The 12,773-nt window shown below is 37.8% G+C and overlaps 1 protein-coding gene across 3 annotated transcripts in view; it reads left to right on the forward strand.

The window, feature by feature from the left end:
• LOC126688390 (probable acyl-activating enzyme 16, chloroplastic) overlaps positions 1–12,773 on the forward strand; it is a 58,361-nt gene that overhangs the window by 15,398 nt on the left and 30,190 nt on the right. For all 3 annotated transcript variants that reach the window (XM_050383060.1, XM_050383059.1, XM_050383061.1), the window contains 2 exons: positions 3,048–3,197; positions 3,429–3,496. In XM_050383060.1, the coding sequence (XP_050239017.1) occupies positions 3,048–3,197; positions 3,429–3,496 (218 nt within the window). The remainder of the gene's footprint in view (positions 1–3,047; positions 3,198–3,428; positions 3,497–12,773) is intronic.

The following is a 12,773-nucleotide window of genomic DNA, read 5'->3' on the forward strand; positions in this document are numbered from 1 at the left end:
AAATTACACCATCTACTTTATGCCGAGTAATGAGACAATCTACTTCTATATGCTTGGTTCGCTCATGAAACGCAGGATTGGAGGCAATGTGAATTGTTGCTTGATTATCACAATGCATATTCATAGGCACCTTCACAACAAATTTTATTTCCTCAAGTAAATGCTTAATTCACATAAGCTCACATGATGTGTGTGCCATGGCTCTATACTTAGCCTTTGCATATAACACTTTATTTCTTACTTTTCCAAGTAATCAGGTTTCCTCCTTGAAAAGTGCCACATCTAGTAGTGGATTTTCTATCTTACGGTGATCTTGCCCAATTGGCATCAGTAAAGGCTTCTAATTGTCGGTGACCATTAGCTTTATACAAAAGACCACAGCCTGGATGTACTTTAAGATACCTCACAATTCGAATAACTGCCTCCCAATGTGAAAGGCAAGAAGCTTTCATATACTAGTTCACAACACTAACTGCAAATGATATATCTAAGCGAGTAATTGTGAGATAATTTAGTTTACCAATCAGTGACGATATCTCTTAGGATTAGATAATAGCTCCCCCTGATCTTCATACAATTTGACATTATGATCCATAGGGGTCTCCACTGGTTTAGATCCTAACAAGCTAGTTTCTTCCAAAATATCCAACACATACCTTTTTTGTGATAAATCGATACCTTCTTTAGATCGTGCTACCTCAATACCCAAGAAATAACGAAGTTTGTGCAAATCCTTAGTTTGAAATGAGTTTTGGAGGAATGTCTTCAAATCATGAATACCCTTCCTGTCATCACCAGTGATTATGATATCATCAACATACACTATCAATAGAATCTTTCCTCTTTCAAAGGTATGAAAAAATACAGAGCAATTAGATTGGCAACATCGCAATCCAAACATTAAAATTGCTGCCCTAAATTTTCCAAAGCAAGCTCTTGGAGATTGGTTAAGACCATAGATGGCTTTATGTAGCTTGCACACCTTCCCAAACTCCCCCTGAGCAACAAACCCGGGTGGTTTCTCCATGTACAACTCTTCCTTCAGATCGCCATTTACAAATGCATTTTTAACGTCCAATTGAAATAGTGACCAACCCAGATTAGCAGCTAAGGAAATTAAAATTATGATTGAAACATTTTTAGTAACAGGAGAGAATGTCTCTGCATAATCAACACCATATGTTTGGATATACCCTTTGGCAACAAAGCGAGCCTTCAAACTCTCAATAGAACCATCAAGCAAGTACTTCACAATATACACTCAACAACGGCCAACGGTAGTTTTCCCTGGAGGAAAAACTAAAGCCCAAGAGGCATTTTGAGATAAGGCAAACATTTCTTCTTCCAGAGCAACTTTCCAACTAGGAATTGACGTAGCCTCCTGTACAAACTTAGGAACAACAACAAAGGACACTGACGTAGTAAAAGCAAAGAGTGCTAGAGATAAAGGGCCATAAGAGACAAATTGGGAAATAGGATGTACAAGTATGCTTACCTTGGAGCAAAACAATGTGAAGAGAGTCAAGGTCAAGAGGTGGATCACTAGGCGGGGAAGAAGTCTCAATTGGAGGTTGTTTCTGACTACAATTCACTTGGAGTGGTTTCTAAGGAGTTATAGCTAGAGACACGAGGGGTAAGCAAGTAGACAGGGGAGAGAATTGTCACTGCCAACGGAAGGAGAAAAATAGGGTTGAGATTCATGAAAGGTGGCATTATCACTAATGAAATGAAGACAAAGAGTAGGTGAGTAACACCAGTATTCCTTCTGAGTATGAGAATACCCAAGAAAAACACATTTAATTGATCTAGGATCAAGTTTATCACCCCCTAGGCCTAAGAGATTAAATAGCGCACACAACCCACAATTTTAGGAGGAAGAGAAAATAAAGGTGTAGTAGGAGATTGCACAATATAAGGGATTTGACAACCTAGAACAATAGAAGGCATGTGATTGATCAGGTGACAGGCAGTGAGCATAGCATCACGTAATCAAAGTTCTTTCTACCAAGAAGAAACACTTCAACTGCTTGGCCCACTAAGCATAATTACTTCCAGTAAGACAAATGGAAGCAATAGATAACTTGTCTGGAGGCAATAAATACTTAGTGGGTTGAATGCTGTCTTTGGTCTCCATAGCAGCCATTTGATCAACAAACTCACTATAAATAAATAAACCAGTGGACCTGAAACCAACTAACTACAACTAGACAAATTCAACACCAATAATTCCAATAATCAACAAGTCCAACAGCCATTCACCACAGCCACTCCAACAAGGCCAACAAATATCTCCTCAGCAACACAAACAACATCAAACCTACACTAGGTATTGACCAAACCATAAAAAAAAGTTCCAACAACGATTACCCAAATAGAAAATCAAAACATATTAGACCAAAAACAGCAATTTGAACCATAGAAAATCAGATCAGTACCCAAGGCTGTCCGGCAGCAGTGCGAAGATCAGAGTTAGTGTTGGTGGCAAAAAGGTGTGCCTGTGGGCCGCCGGAGGAAGACAACTAGACCCACAACAGCATTGCGGTCAGGCAACGGCGAAATAGTATCATGCAAACCACGAAGTAGTTGTCAGAGCTAGTCGATGCCTCCAGCCAGCAAACTTGGGTTTGTTGTGGCCGTCAGTGGCAGAAAGTAGTCCGGTTGTGGTTGTTGGCAGCGGAAAATGGGTGGGCTATGGCCTTCTGTGGTGGAAAGGTAGAGGGCTGTGGTTGGTGGGGTTAACAGTAGATAGAGGCTTGCTCCAATACCATGTTTTGGGGAAAACGTGTCTTGGGTTTGTTAATTAAACCCTAACACATAAAATGTTATTTATATATAAAGGAGTACATTGATATTACTGTAGCCCCTAGCATTATACTCATAACAATGACATTATGCACCAGTGAATAGTATATATTGCACTTTCCTAAGCTTTCATTGGATTTTGGCAAGCCATTTCGCTTTTCAACTTTTCATGATGTTACCACTGAACGCAACACTTTAGTAATTGGCTTATTAATGAGGCTATTTCTTTTTCAATTGTTTTCCAGATAAAAAACTTGTGGGACATTGTACCTGCTGAAGTTGGTGATAGGTTTCTAAGCATGCTTCCATCTTGGCATGCATATGAACGAGCTTGTGAGTATTTTATCTTCACACATGGAGTTGAACAAGTATACACGACTGTGCGAAACTTGAAGGTAGTCTTCTTGTGATCAATTATTATTATGCATGTTAAATTTGACTAGCTTTCGTTAGTCAAATGTTTTTGTAATAATTTTGAACAACTTTAAGAATTAATATTTCCTTAATTGTCAAGATGTTAAAGAGTGTAAATATATTTAAGTTCATCTATTTACAGTTTGGTTTCAAAGTTTATATAATACGTAGCAAAAAAAATTATCCATTTATTGATATTTTATTTTTGATAGGATGATTTGCAACATTATCAACCACATTACATAATTTCTGTTCCGTTAGTATATGAGACACTCTACAGGTATGTCCTTTTCTTGGGAATTATATTGATCCTAGTGCATCATCACAGTAATATACTGTATATTCATCAACTAATGCATGGCTGGTGGAAATTAGAAAATCCATTTTCTATAGTAATGCATGGCTGGTGGAAATTACTAGACTTGTGTGTGATCTCTATTAACAAGACAGAGTCATGCATTTATGGTGACAAGCTGCTTGAACCTTCTATTTTTCTTCTCTTTGCTGTGAGGGGCTCACACAGTCTATTTAAACTTTTGGGCTACTTTTAAATTGCTGAAAGATGATGAAATACTGTGAAAATACTGTAGGGATCCAGGTCCAAATGGTTTTACTATGGCATTTTTTCAAAAGTGCTAGAGGGTGGTTTAAGGGGATGTCATGGCTTTTTTTTTTTTCCTGACTTTCCATAGGCTTTGTGTTTTTAAAAATTCCCTAAATGCCTCTTTCCTTGTGTTAATTCTCAAAAAGAATAATGCAGTGAATATCAAGGATTTTCACCCCATTTGCCTTGTGCATAGTGTTCATAAGGTGTTGGCTAATAGATAAACTCATATCCAAGTCACATAATGCTTTCATTGGAGGCAGACAGATTTTGGATTGAGTTCTTATTGCCAACGAGTGCCTAGATAATAGAGTGAAGAGTTGTATTCTGTTATGATCCTAGTGTCTCACATGGATTAAGTGTAAGCTCAACCATGTTTTTATAAGCTCTTGGACACCCTCCTCTTCCAAGCCGATTTTCAAGGGTGAATTCTACCTATGGATTTGTAAGATATTTCGAGTTATTGCAAGCTGGACATTGAGAAAGTCTATAATCAGGTGAATTGGGATTCTTTGTTCTTCTTGTTGGATAGGATGGGTTTTGGGGAAAGGTGGAGGAGCTGGATGGTTGTTTGTGTCTCTACTATTCGGTTCTCAGTTTTGGTTAATGGTTCTCCTGCAAGAGTTTTTAGTATTTCAAGGGGCTTAAGGCAAGGAAATCCTCTATCACTAGTTCTATTTATTCTGGCCATGGAGGTTCTAAGTCGGATGTTGAGAAGATTGAGGAGGGAGGTTTTATTCTTGGTTTTTAAGTGGGACTTAATGAGACTGAAAGGTTGAATATTTCACATCTTTATTTGCTGATGATACAATTCTATTTTGTCGTGCATCTACACAGCAACTCCTATATATCAAGATGGTTTTCATCTGTTGAAGCTGTTACAAGTTTGAAAGTCAATGTCGGTAAAAGTGAGGTAGTCCCAGTAGGTGAGGTGGATAACTTGGTTGCATTAGTAGATAAGGTTGTAGAATTGCTAGTTTGCCAATGACGTATCTAGGAATGCCTTTTGGTGCACACTTTAAAGTAGTTTCAATGTGGAATCCTATTTTAGAGATGGAGAGGAAACTTTCAGGTTGGAAGAGACTATACTTTTCTATGGTGGTAGACTTACTCTGTTGAAAAGCACTTTATCAATTTACGCAACCCATTACCTTTTTTTATTCACTATCCCTAAGTCTATGGTGGACAGGTTAGAAAGGATTCATAGGAATTTCTTGTGGGGGGCTTTGGAGGAGGAGTTTAAGTACCCGTTGGTAGCGTGGGTCAAGGTTTGTTCACCCATTGAGGTAGGTGGTTTAGGGATTAGGATGATCGGGAGCTTTAATCAAGTATTACTAGGGAAATGGTTGCAGAGATTCGGGCATGAAGCTATTCACTTGTGGCATTGGGTGATTGTCTCCAAATATAGTGAGGGTAAGGGTGGATGGTGCGCAAAATTTAGTAGAGGACACACATGGGTGTAGTGATGGAGGAAAAATGGTGAAAAAAAAAGGTTGTTTTAGAAAGCTAAGTTGCTTAGAGAAAAGAATGAATGAACTAGCTCTTCAAGAGACACACTCTTGGAATAATACCTCATAGGTAGAGATTTCTTGGATTCAAATTCAACTAGTTACAATGAGGGCAGCCTTGCTTATTTATAGATACATAAGCAAGTTGCTGATTGGCTAGAAGGTTAGTTACAAAAACCTACCATGTGACTGCCATGTGATTGGCCTAAGCGTAACAAACATCTCTAACTAACTGATAGGCTATTTGCACTTATCACTAACAATCTATCAACTAACTAAATTTCTGTTACAAGTGAAAGGATCTTCTTATCATACAAAATTTTTTTTGATAGATAATAAGAGTTTTATTGATGAAAAAGAACAATGTGTTTACGATTGTAAACACACTGCCCTTGAAACAGATACAGTCAAATCATAAGGAACTTATCATACAACATAAGCACTAGTAAACAACTAGCTTTAAAAATTAACTGCATCATGTAGTTTGTGGAGGAGTACTAGATTGGGTTCGGATAGTTTCTTCCAACATGTGGCTTTCGAGGTAGGTGAGGGAAATCAAATAAGGTTTTGGTATGATCTATGGAGTGGCGACCTTCCTCTTAAGGATCTACACCCTGATCTATTCGAGTGTTCAAAGGAGGACAAAGAAGCACTAGTCTTTAATATGTTGCAATTTCAGATCAAGGTTAGGTGTTGGAATTTGCAGATCCACAAAGATTTTCATGATTAGGAGTTGAAGGCAGCTTATTTTGTTTTTGATCATAATTACTATCAGATGCCTAGAGGAGAGGGGGTGGGTAAGGATGATATAGTGATTAAATGGGAATGACAATTTTGATATTCAATCTTACTACAAGGCCATTTGCAGTACCAATGATCATTCTTTTCCATGGAATAGCATTTTGAGAGTTAAGGCCCCAAAGAGGATGTTGTTCTACTTGAGGATAGCAGCGTCGGTTAAGATTCCCACTCTTGATAATCTAATCCAGAGGGGTTTGTCATTAGTAAGTTGGTGTTTTATGTGCCAGTGTAGTGGGGAAACGGTGAATCATTTGTTACTTCATTGTGATGTTGCATATATTTTGTGGACTAGAGTGTTTAGGATGTTTGAGTTCCAGTGGGTGATGGCATGGACTGTCCCTACTCTATTATTTTGTTGGAGAAATTGGTTTGGGAAACACTCCTCTGATGTATGGAATCTAGTGTCGGCATGCTTGATGTGAATACTATGGAGGGAATGGAATAGTCGTATGTTTGATGGCGTTGAGATATCTCTTAATCAATCCTTGATGATGCGTACCTCATTTGATTGGTCTTTGACATGGTGTTTTACACATTGTTCTTCCATTTTTGAGTTCCAAAACTCCCTTAGATTTTCTATTTGATATTTTTTGTAATTTTTAAGCGACTTTCCATCGTGACCATAGAGTACTTTTCATTTTCAACAAGTATTTTACTAATCAAAAAAGATTCAATGGAGTAATAGATTATCGTTAGCTCAAACTATGAAGGTTCACTTGGTGCTAGGAATAAGTTCAATGTTATCAGAGGTTTTACATTGAGGAATGAAGGGCCATCTTAGAGAATCTGTCTACTACCACTAAAATTGAATCATGCTTCCTAAGAGTACATGGGAGTCCTAGCCTGAAATCCATGTCTTGTCAATGGGAGTGTGGCACAGGTAGTGAGGTATAAAGGCTAGTGTTCTACTTTTGGTGTTTGGCCAATTGATATACAACTAATAAGCTTAGCAATGTCTCTCTCCAGGATTGGCTAGTGAAATTGGCACTTCTTCAATGGTCTTATCATGCCCAAAATATCTGGAAAGGCCACAAACATGAATTCCCCACACTAGGGAGTCTCTTTGACTGTGTAGTGGTCAATGATAGGGCGCTGCCAGTTGCTCAAGGTTGTATATATCATTCTAAAGACTAGGCACAACTCATAGTTCTCCTTATGCCTTTCTAACCCTGTGATTTTTATGCTCATCACTAAGACTAAGGCTATTCTGCGAGTAAGAGCATTAACCACTTTGTTCTCAACTCCTAACCTATGCTTCAACACAAAAGAGTAGCACTGTAGGAACTTGAACCAACTACCATGTCTAAATTTCAGCTTCTTTTGGGAGTTGAGGAAGCTTAGGGTTTCATGTTTAGGACAGAGGAAAAACTTTTGTGGTATAACGGCATCAATTCCATAAAGCTTGTACGATGCATGGAATTCCTTGTCACATGTCAAGTAACTTTGCTTAGCCTTTTTAAGTTTCTCTCAAAAATAGGTTGTCAAGTGACGCTCCTAACCAAATACTCTACCTATGCCAACATCAATGTGTTGCACTCCACTTCAAAAACATTTGTGAAATCTGGGAGGCACATGATAGTGCTTCTGTCATCTTTTTCTTGGTCTCTCTAAAGGCTTTGGCAACAACCTTTGTTCATTTAAACTCAGCTTGATTCAAACAGTCGATGATGGGAGACATGATAGTGCTAAACCTTTGTAGAGTTTACTTGACTTCGCATAAGGGCATTTCTAAGTACTTCTCTTGGTATAAAGTGTTCTTGTACTTATCAAGATATAGGACCATTTTCTTAATATTGTATTCTTCTTCTACAAATTCTAGCTGCTTAGTCCATATGTAATATTTTCAGAAATTCAGTTACTCAATCTTCTTATATACATACTATGGAGGAATTTTCGTTCTGAACATAATTTCTATTTTCTTATCCTTTCAATTTTGCAGTTCCCCTTTTTTTTTTCTTTTTTTTCTTAATAGTGGAATCATGAATGCACTGCTTGGCTTTCTAGTATTTGCTAGAAAGGCTTTGGTATGATAAATGGTGTGAACACATTCCTCCAAAGGATCTGTACCCTAATCTGTTTGAGTGTTCAGCAGATAGGGAGGCATTAGTCTCTGCTGCATTGGATTATCAGGTGGAATATGTTTTTCCACATACTTTCGTGATTGGATGTTGGAGTCCATGTATTGTATTCTTCTTCTTCTTTTTTTTTTTTTTATTTTTTTATTTATTTTTTTTAATCATATTTATTCTCAGGAGCCTATATGGGAGGAAGTGTCAAGATGAGATGGAGTTTGAATGGGAGTGGTAACTTTGATGTTCAGTCTTATCATAAGGCAATTTGTGGCATCAATGACCATTCCTTTCCTTTGATGAGTGTTGTTAAGATGAAAGTGTTTAGGGTTTGATAAGTCGACCCTAACACATAAAATATTATTTATATATAAAGGAGTACAATGTCATTACTATTTTACCCCTAGTTTAAACTCATAACACTCCCACTCAAGTTGGATAGTATATATTATACAATTCTAGCTTGTTACATAATAAACCCAAATGAGTCTTACATAAAGTTTTGGTAAACATATTAGCAATTTAGACTCTTGTAGAAACATATGGGGTAGCAATCACACCATCTTCTACTTTATCCCGAGTAATATGACAATCTACTTCAATATGCTTGGTTCGCTCATGGAACACAGGATTGGAGGCAATGTAAATTACTGTTTGATTATCACAATGCATAGTCATAGGCAGCTTCACAATAAATCTTAATTCCTCAAGTAAATGCTTAATCCACATAAGCTCACATGATGTGTGTGCCATGGCTCTATTTTTGGCCTCTACACTAGATCTGGCAACAGCAGTTTGTATCTTACTTCTCTAAGTAATCAGGTTTCCTCCAAAAAAAGTGCAATACCCAGTAGTGGATTTTCTATCTAACAGTGATTCAGCCTAATCAGCATCAGTGTAGGCTTCTACTCGTAGGTGACCATTAGCTTTATACAAAAGACCATGGCCTGAATGTGCTTTAAGATACCTCACAATCCAAATAATTGCCTCCCAATGTGGAAGGCGAGGATCTTTCATATATTGGCTCAAAACACTAACTGCAAATGATATATCTAGGTGAGTAATTGTGAGATAATTCAGTTGACCAACTAGATGACGATATCTCTTAGGATTGGATAACAGCTCCCCCCGATCTTCATATAATTTGACATTAGGATCCATAGGAGTCTCCACTGATTTAGATCCTAACAAGCCAGTTTCTTCCAAAATATCCAACACATACTTCCTTTGTGATAAACTGATGCCTTCTTTAAATCGTTCTACCTCAATACCCAAGAAATAACGAAGTTTACCCAGATCCTTAGTTTGAAAGGAGTTTTGAAGGTATCTCTTCAAATCATCAATACCCTTCTTGTCATCACCAGTGATTATAATATCAACAACATATACTATCAACAAAATCTTTCCTCTTGCAGACTCTTGCAAAGGTATGAGAAAACATAGAGTGATCAAAGTGGCAACATTGTAATCCGAACTTTAACACTATTTCATTGAATTTACCAAACCAAGCTCTAGGATATTGTTTAAGACTTAGACCATAGATGGCCTTGTGCAACCTACACACTTTTCCAGACTCCCCTTGAGCAACAAACCCAAGTGGTTGCTCCATATACACCTCTTCCTTCAAATCGCCATTCAAGAAGGCACTTTTAACATCTAACTGAAATAATGGCCAGCCCAAATTAGCAGCCAAGGAGATCAAAATCCGGACAGAAGAAATTTTAGCAACAGGTGAGAATGTCTTGGCATAGCCTCCAGGATAAAGGAACAACAGTAGAATTCAAGGATGTGGTAAAAGAATAGAGAAATGAGGACAAATGACCATAAGAGACAAACTGAGAGATAGGATGAGAGGTACAAGAACGCTTACTTTTGCACAAAGCAATTGGAAGAGAGGTAGGATCAGGAGGCGGATCACTAGGCAGGGAAAAAGTCTTTGTTGGAGGTTTCTATCGATGACGATACACCTAGAGTGGTTTCTAAGGAGATTCAATATGAGACACAGGTGGTAGGAGAGGAAGACAAGGAAGAGAACTGTAACTAGCAACCAATGGAGAGAAATAGGATTGAGATTCATCAAATGTTACATCAACAATAATGAAACGACAACGAAGAGTAGGTGAGTAACATCGGTATCCCTTTTGAGTATGAGAATACCTAAGAAAAACACAGTTAATGGATCTAGGATCAAGTTTGTCACTCCCTGGACCTAATGTAAGCATAGCACACACAACCAAAGATCTTAGGAGGTGGATGAAACAAAGGTGCATTAGGAGAGAGCACAATATAAGGGATCCGACCACGTAGAACAGTGAAAGGCATACGTTTAATCAGGTGACAAGCAGTGAGAACAGCATCACTCCAATATGATTTGGGTACATGCATATGAAACATTAAGGCACAAGTTACCTCTAACAAATGACGCATTTTGCATTTAGCAACACTATTTTTTTGTGGAATATAGGGCCATGAAGATTGGTGAATTACCATGATCATCAAAAAATTGAGACAAAGATGTATGAAAATATTCATGAGCATTATCAGACCGAAAAATACGAAGCGAAGCATTAAATTGAGTCATTATTTCCATATAAAATATTTTGAAAATTGAGTACAATTCAGACCTTTATTTCATAAGATAAAGATAGGTAACTCTAAAATAATCATCAACAAAAGTGACAAAATATCTAAATCCCAACAATGAGGGAGTGTTTATTGGACCCCAAATATCATAATGAACTAAATGAAAAGGACTACTAACACGACTCTCATGCTTGGAGGCAAAAGGCACCCTATGGTGTTTACCCAATTGACATGCTTCACATTGTAAGGACTCAATTTGACAACACGACAAGACTAACGACTTCAAATTTTGGAGAGATGGATGACCAAGGCGACAATGATGCTGAAGAAGCAAGATAGACAAATGAGAAGCCACTAAACTAGAAGAACCACACCAATCCAAGTAATAAAGTCCACTAGCTTCATGCCCTCCACCAATAATCTTCCTTGTCTTGAGATCCTAAAAGATACAATGAGTGGATAAAAAAATGGCAACGCAATTCAAAAGTTTTGTAAGCTTACTAATGGATAAAAGATTAAAAGGAAAATCAAGAATATATAAGACAAAAGAAAGAGAGATTAGGAATGAGATTGGTAGTGCCTAAACCAGAAACTATAGTGGCTAAGCCATCTGCCAATGTAACATTGGGAAGACTACTAGAGTGCTCAAGGTCAAAGAGTAAGCCTTAGGTACTTGTCATATGATCAGTAGCACCTAAGTCAATGACCCAAGGGTTCTGAGTGGCAAGACAAGCAGTGGAAGTACCTTGGTGAGCCAAAGTAGCAATAGAACTAGACCCAATGGAGTTAGATTGCATAGATAGGAGGTGATTATACTCTTCCTCTGGTATAAAGACTACTTTGGATGTTGGTGGAAGTGACTGTGAAGGCAATTCTTCAACTTGAAAACTGGCTTGGTGAGCCAAGGGTTTTCCATACAACTCCCAACAGAATTCAACTATATGATTCTTACCACAACAATAAGTGCACTTACGAAGCCCACATCCTCTACCACGACCCCCTTGTTCACTACCACGGCCCCCTTGGTCAGAACCTCCACACCTCAGCCCCCACGATGTCAACCTCCACGACCACCTCTATTACTCTTCATATAAGTGGCAAAGGCAGGTTTATCACCAGAAGGTAGTGCATCAGTGCTGGGGAAGGGGCAGTACTTGAGTCAAATAATGTGGCCTGTCTAAGTCTACCAAAAACTTCACTCAATGAAGGGAGGTTTGGACTAGGTAAAATTTGAGACTTCACCAGATTCAAACTTTTAGGTAATCCAGAGAGGAAGCGAGCAACATGAATAGAATTTTGTTGTTTCTTCATTGTTTTAACATCAAAGGAGATGAGCTGATAAATATTGAGTTCTTCACATACACCCTTGAACTTGTTATAATAGTCTTCCAAAGACAAATCACTCAGACTCAAGTAGAAATAATTTTGATGAAGATCATAAATCCGCTTCAAATTGTTAACTCCAGAGTAAAGTTTCTTAGTCTGTTCCCAAACAAGTTTAGCAATTGGTAAGAAAACCAAACTACTACTGATCTTAGACTCCATGCTATTCCACAAGCAAATCCTAATTTGTGCATCTTTAGTTCTTCAATCAGCAAATTTAGAGTCCGTAGATACAAGTGGTTCACTAATCACGTAATCAAACCTCTTTCTATCAAGAAGAAATACTTCAACTACCTGGGCCCACTGAGCATAATTACTTCTATTAATATGAATTGAAGTAATAGATAACATTTCAGGAGATAAAAAATAATTAGGGGGCTAAACACTATCTTTGGTCTCCATAATAGCAATCTTAAGAACAAACTAACACTAAATAAATATGCTAGTGAACCTAAAAAAGAAAAAGAAAAAAAAAGAACCACATTGACAAATTCAACACGAATATGCTACAACCAGTCAACAAATCCAATAGCAACACATCAGGAGATAAGAAATAATTAGGGGGCTGAACACTATCTTTGGTCTCCATAATAGCAATCTGAAGAACAA

Source organism: Quercus robur, chromosome 6 (genome assembly GCF_932294415.1).
Source record: "Quercus robur chromosome 6, dhQueRobu3.1, whole genome shotgun sequence".
In the NCBI taxonomy this organism is placed as follows: domain Eukaryota; kingdom Viridiplantae; phylum Streptophyta; class Magnoliopsida; order Fagales; family Fagaceae; genus Quercus; species Quercus robur.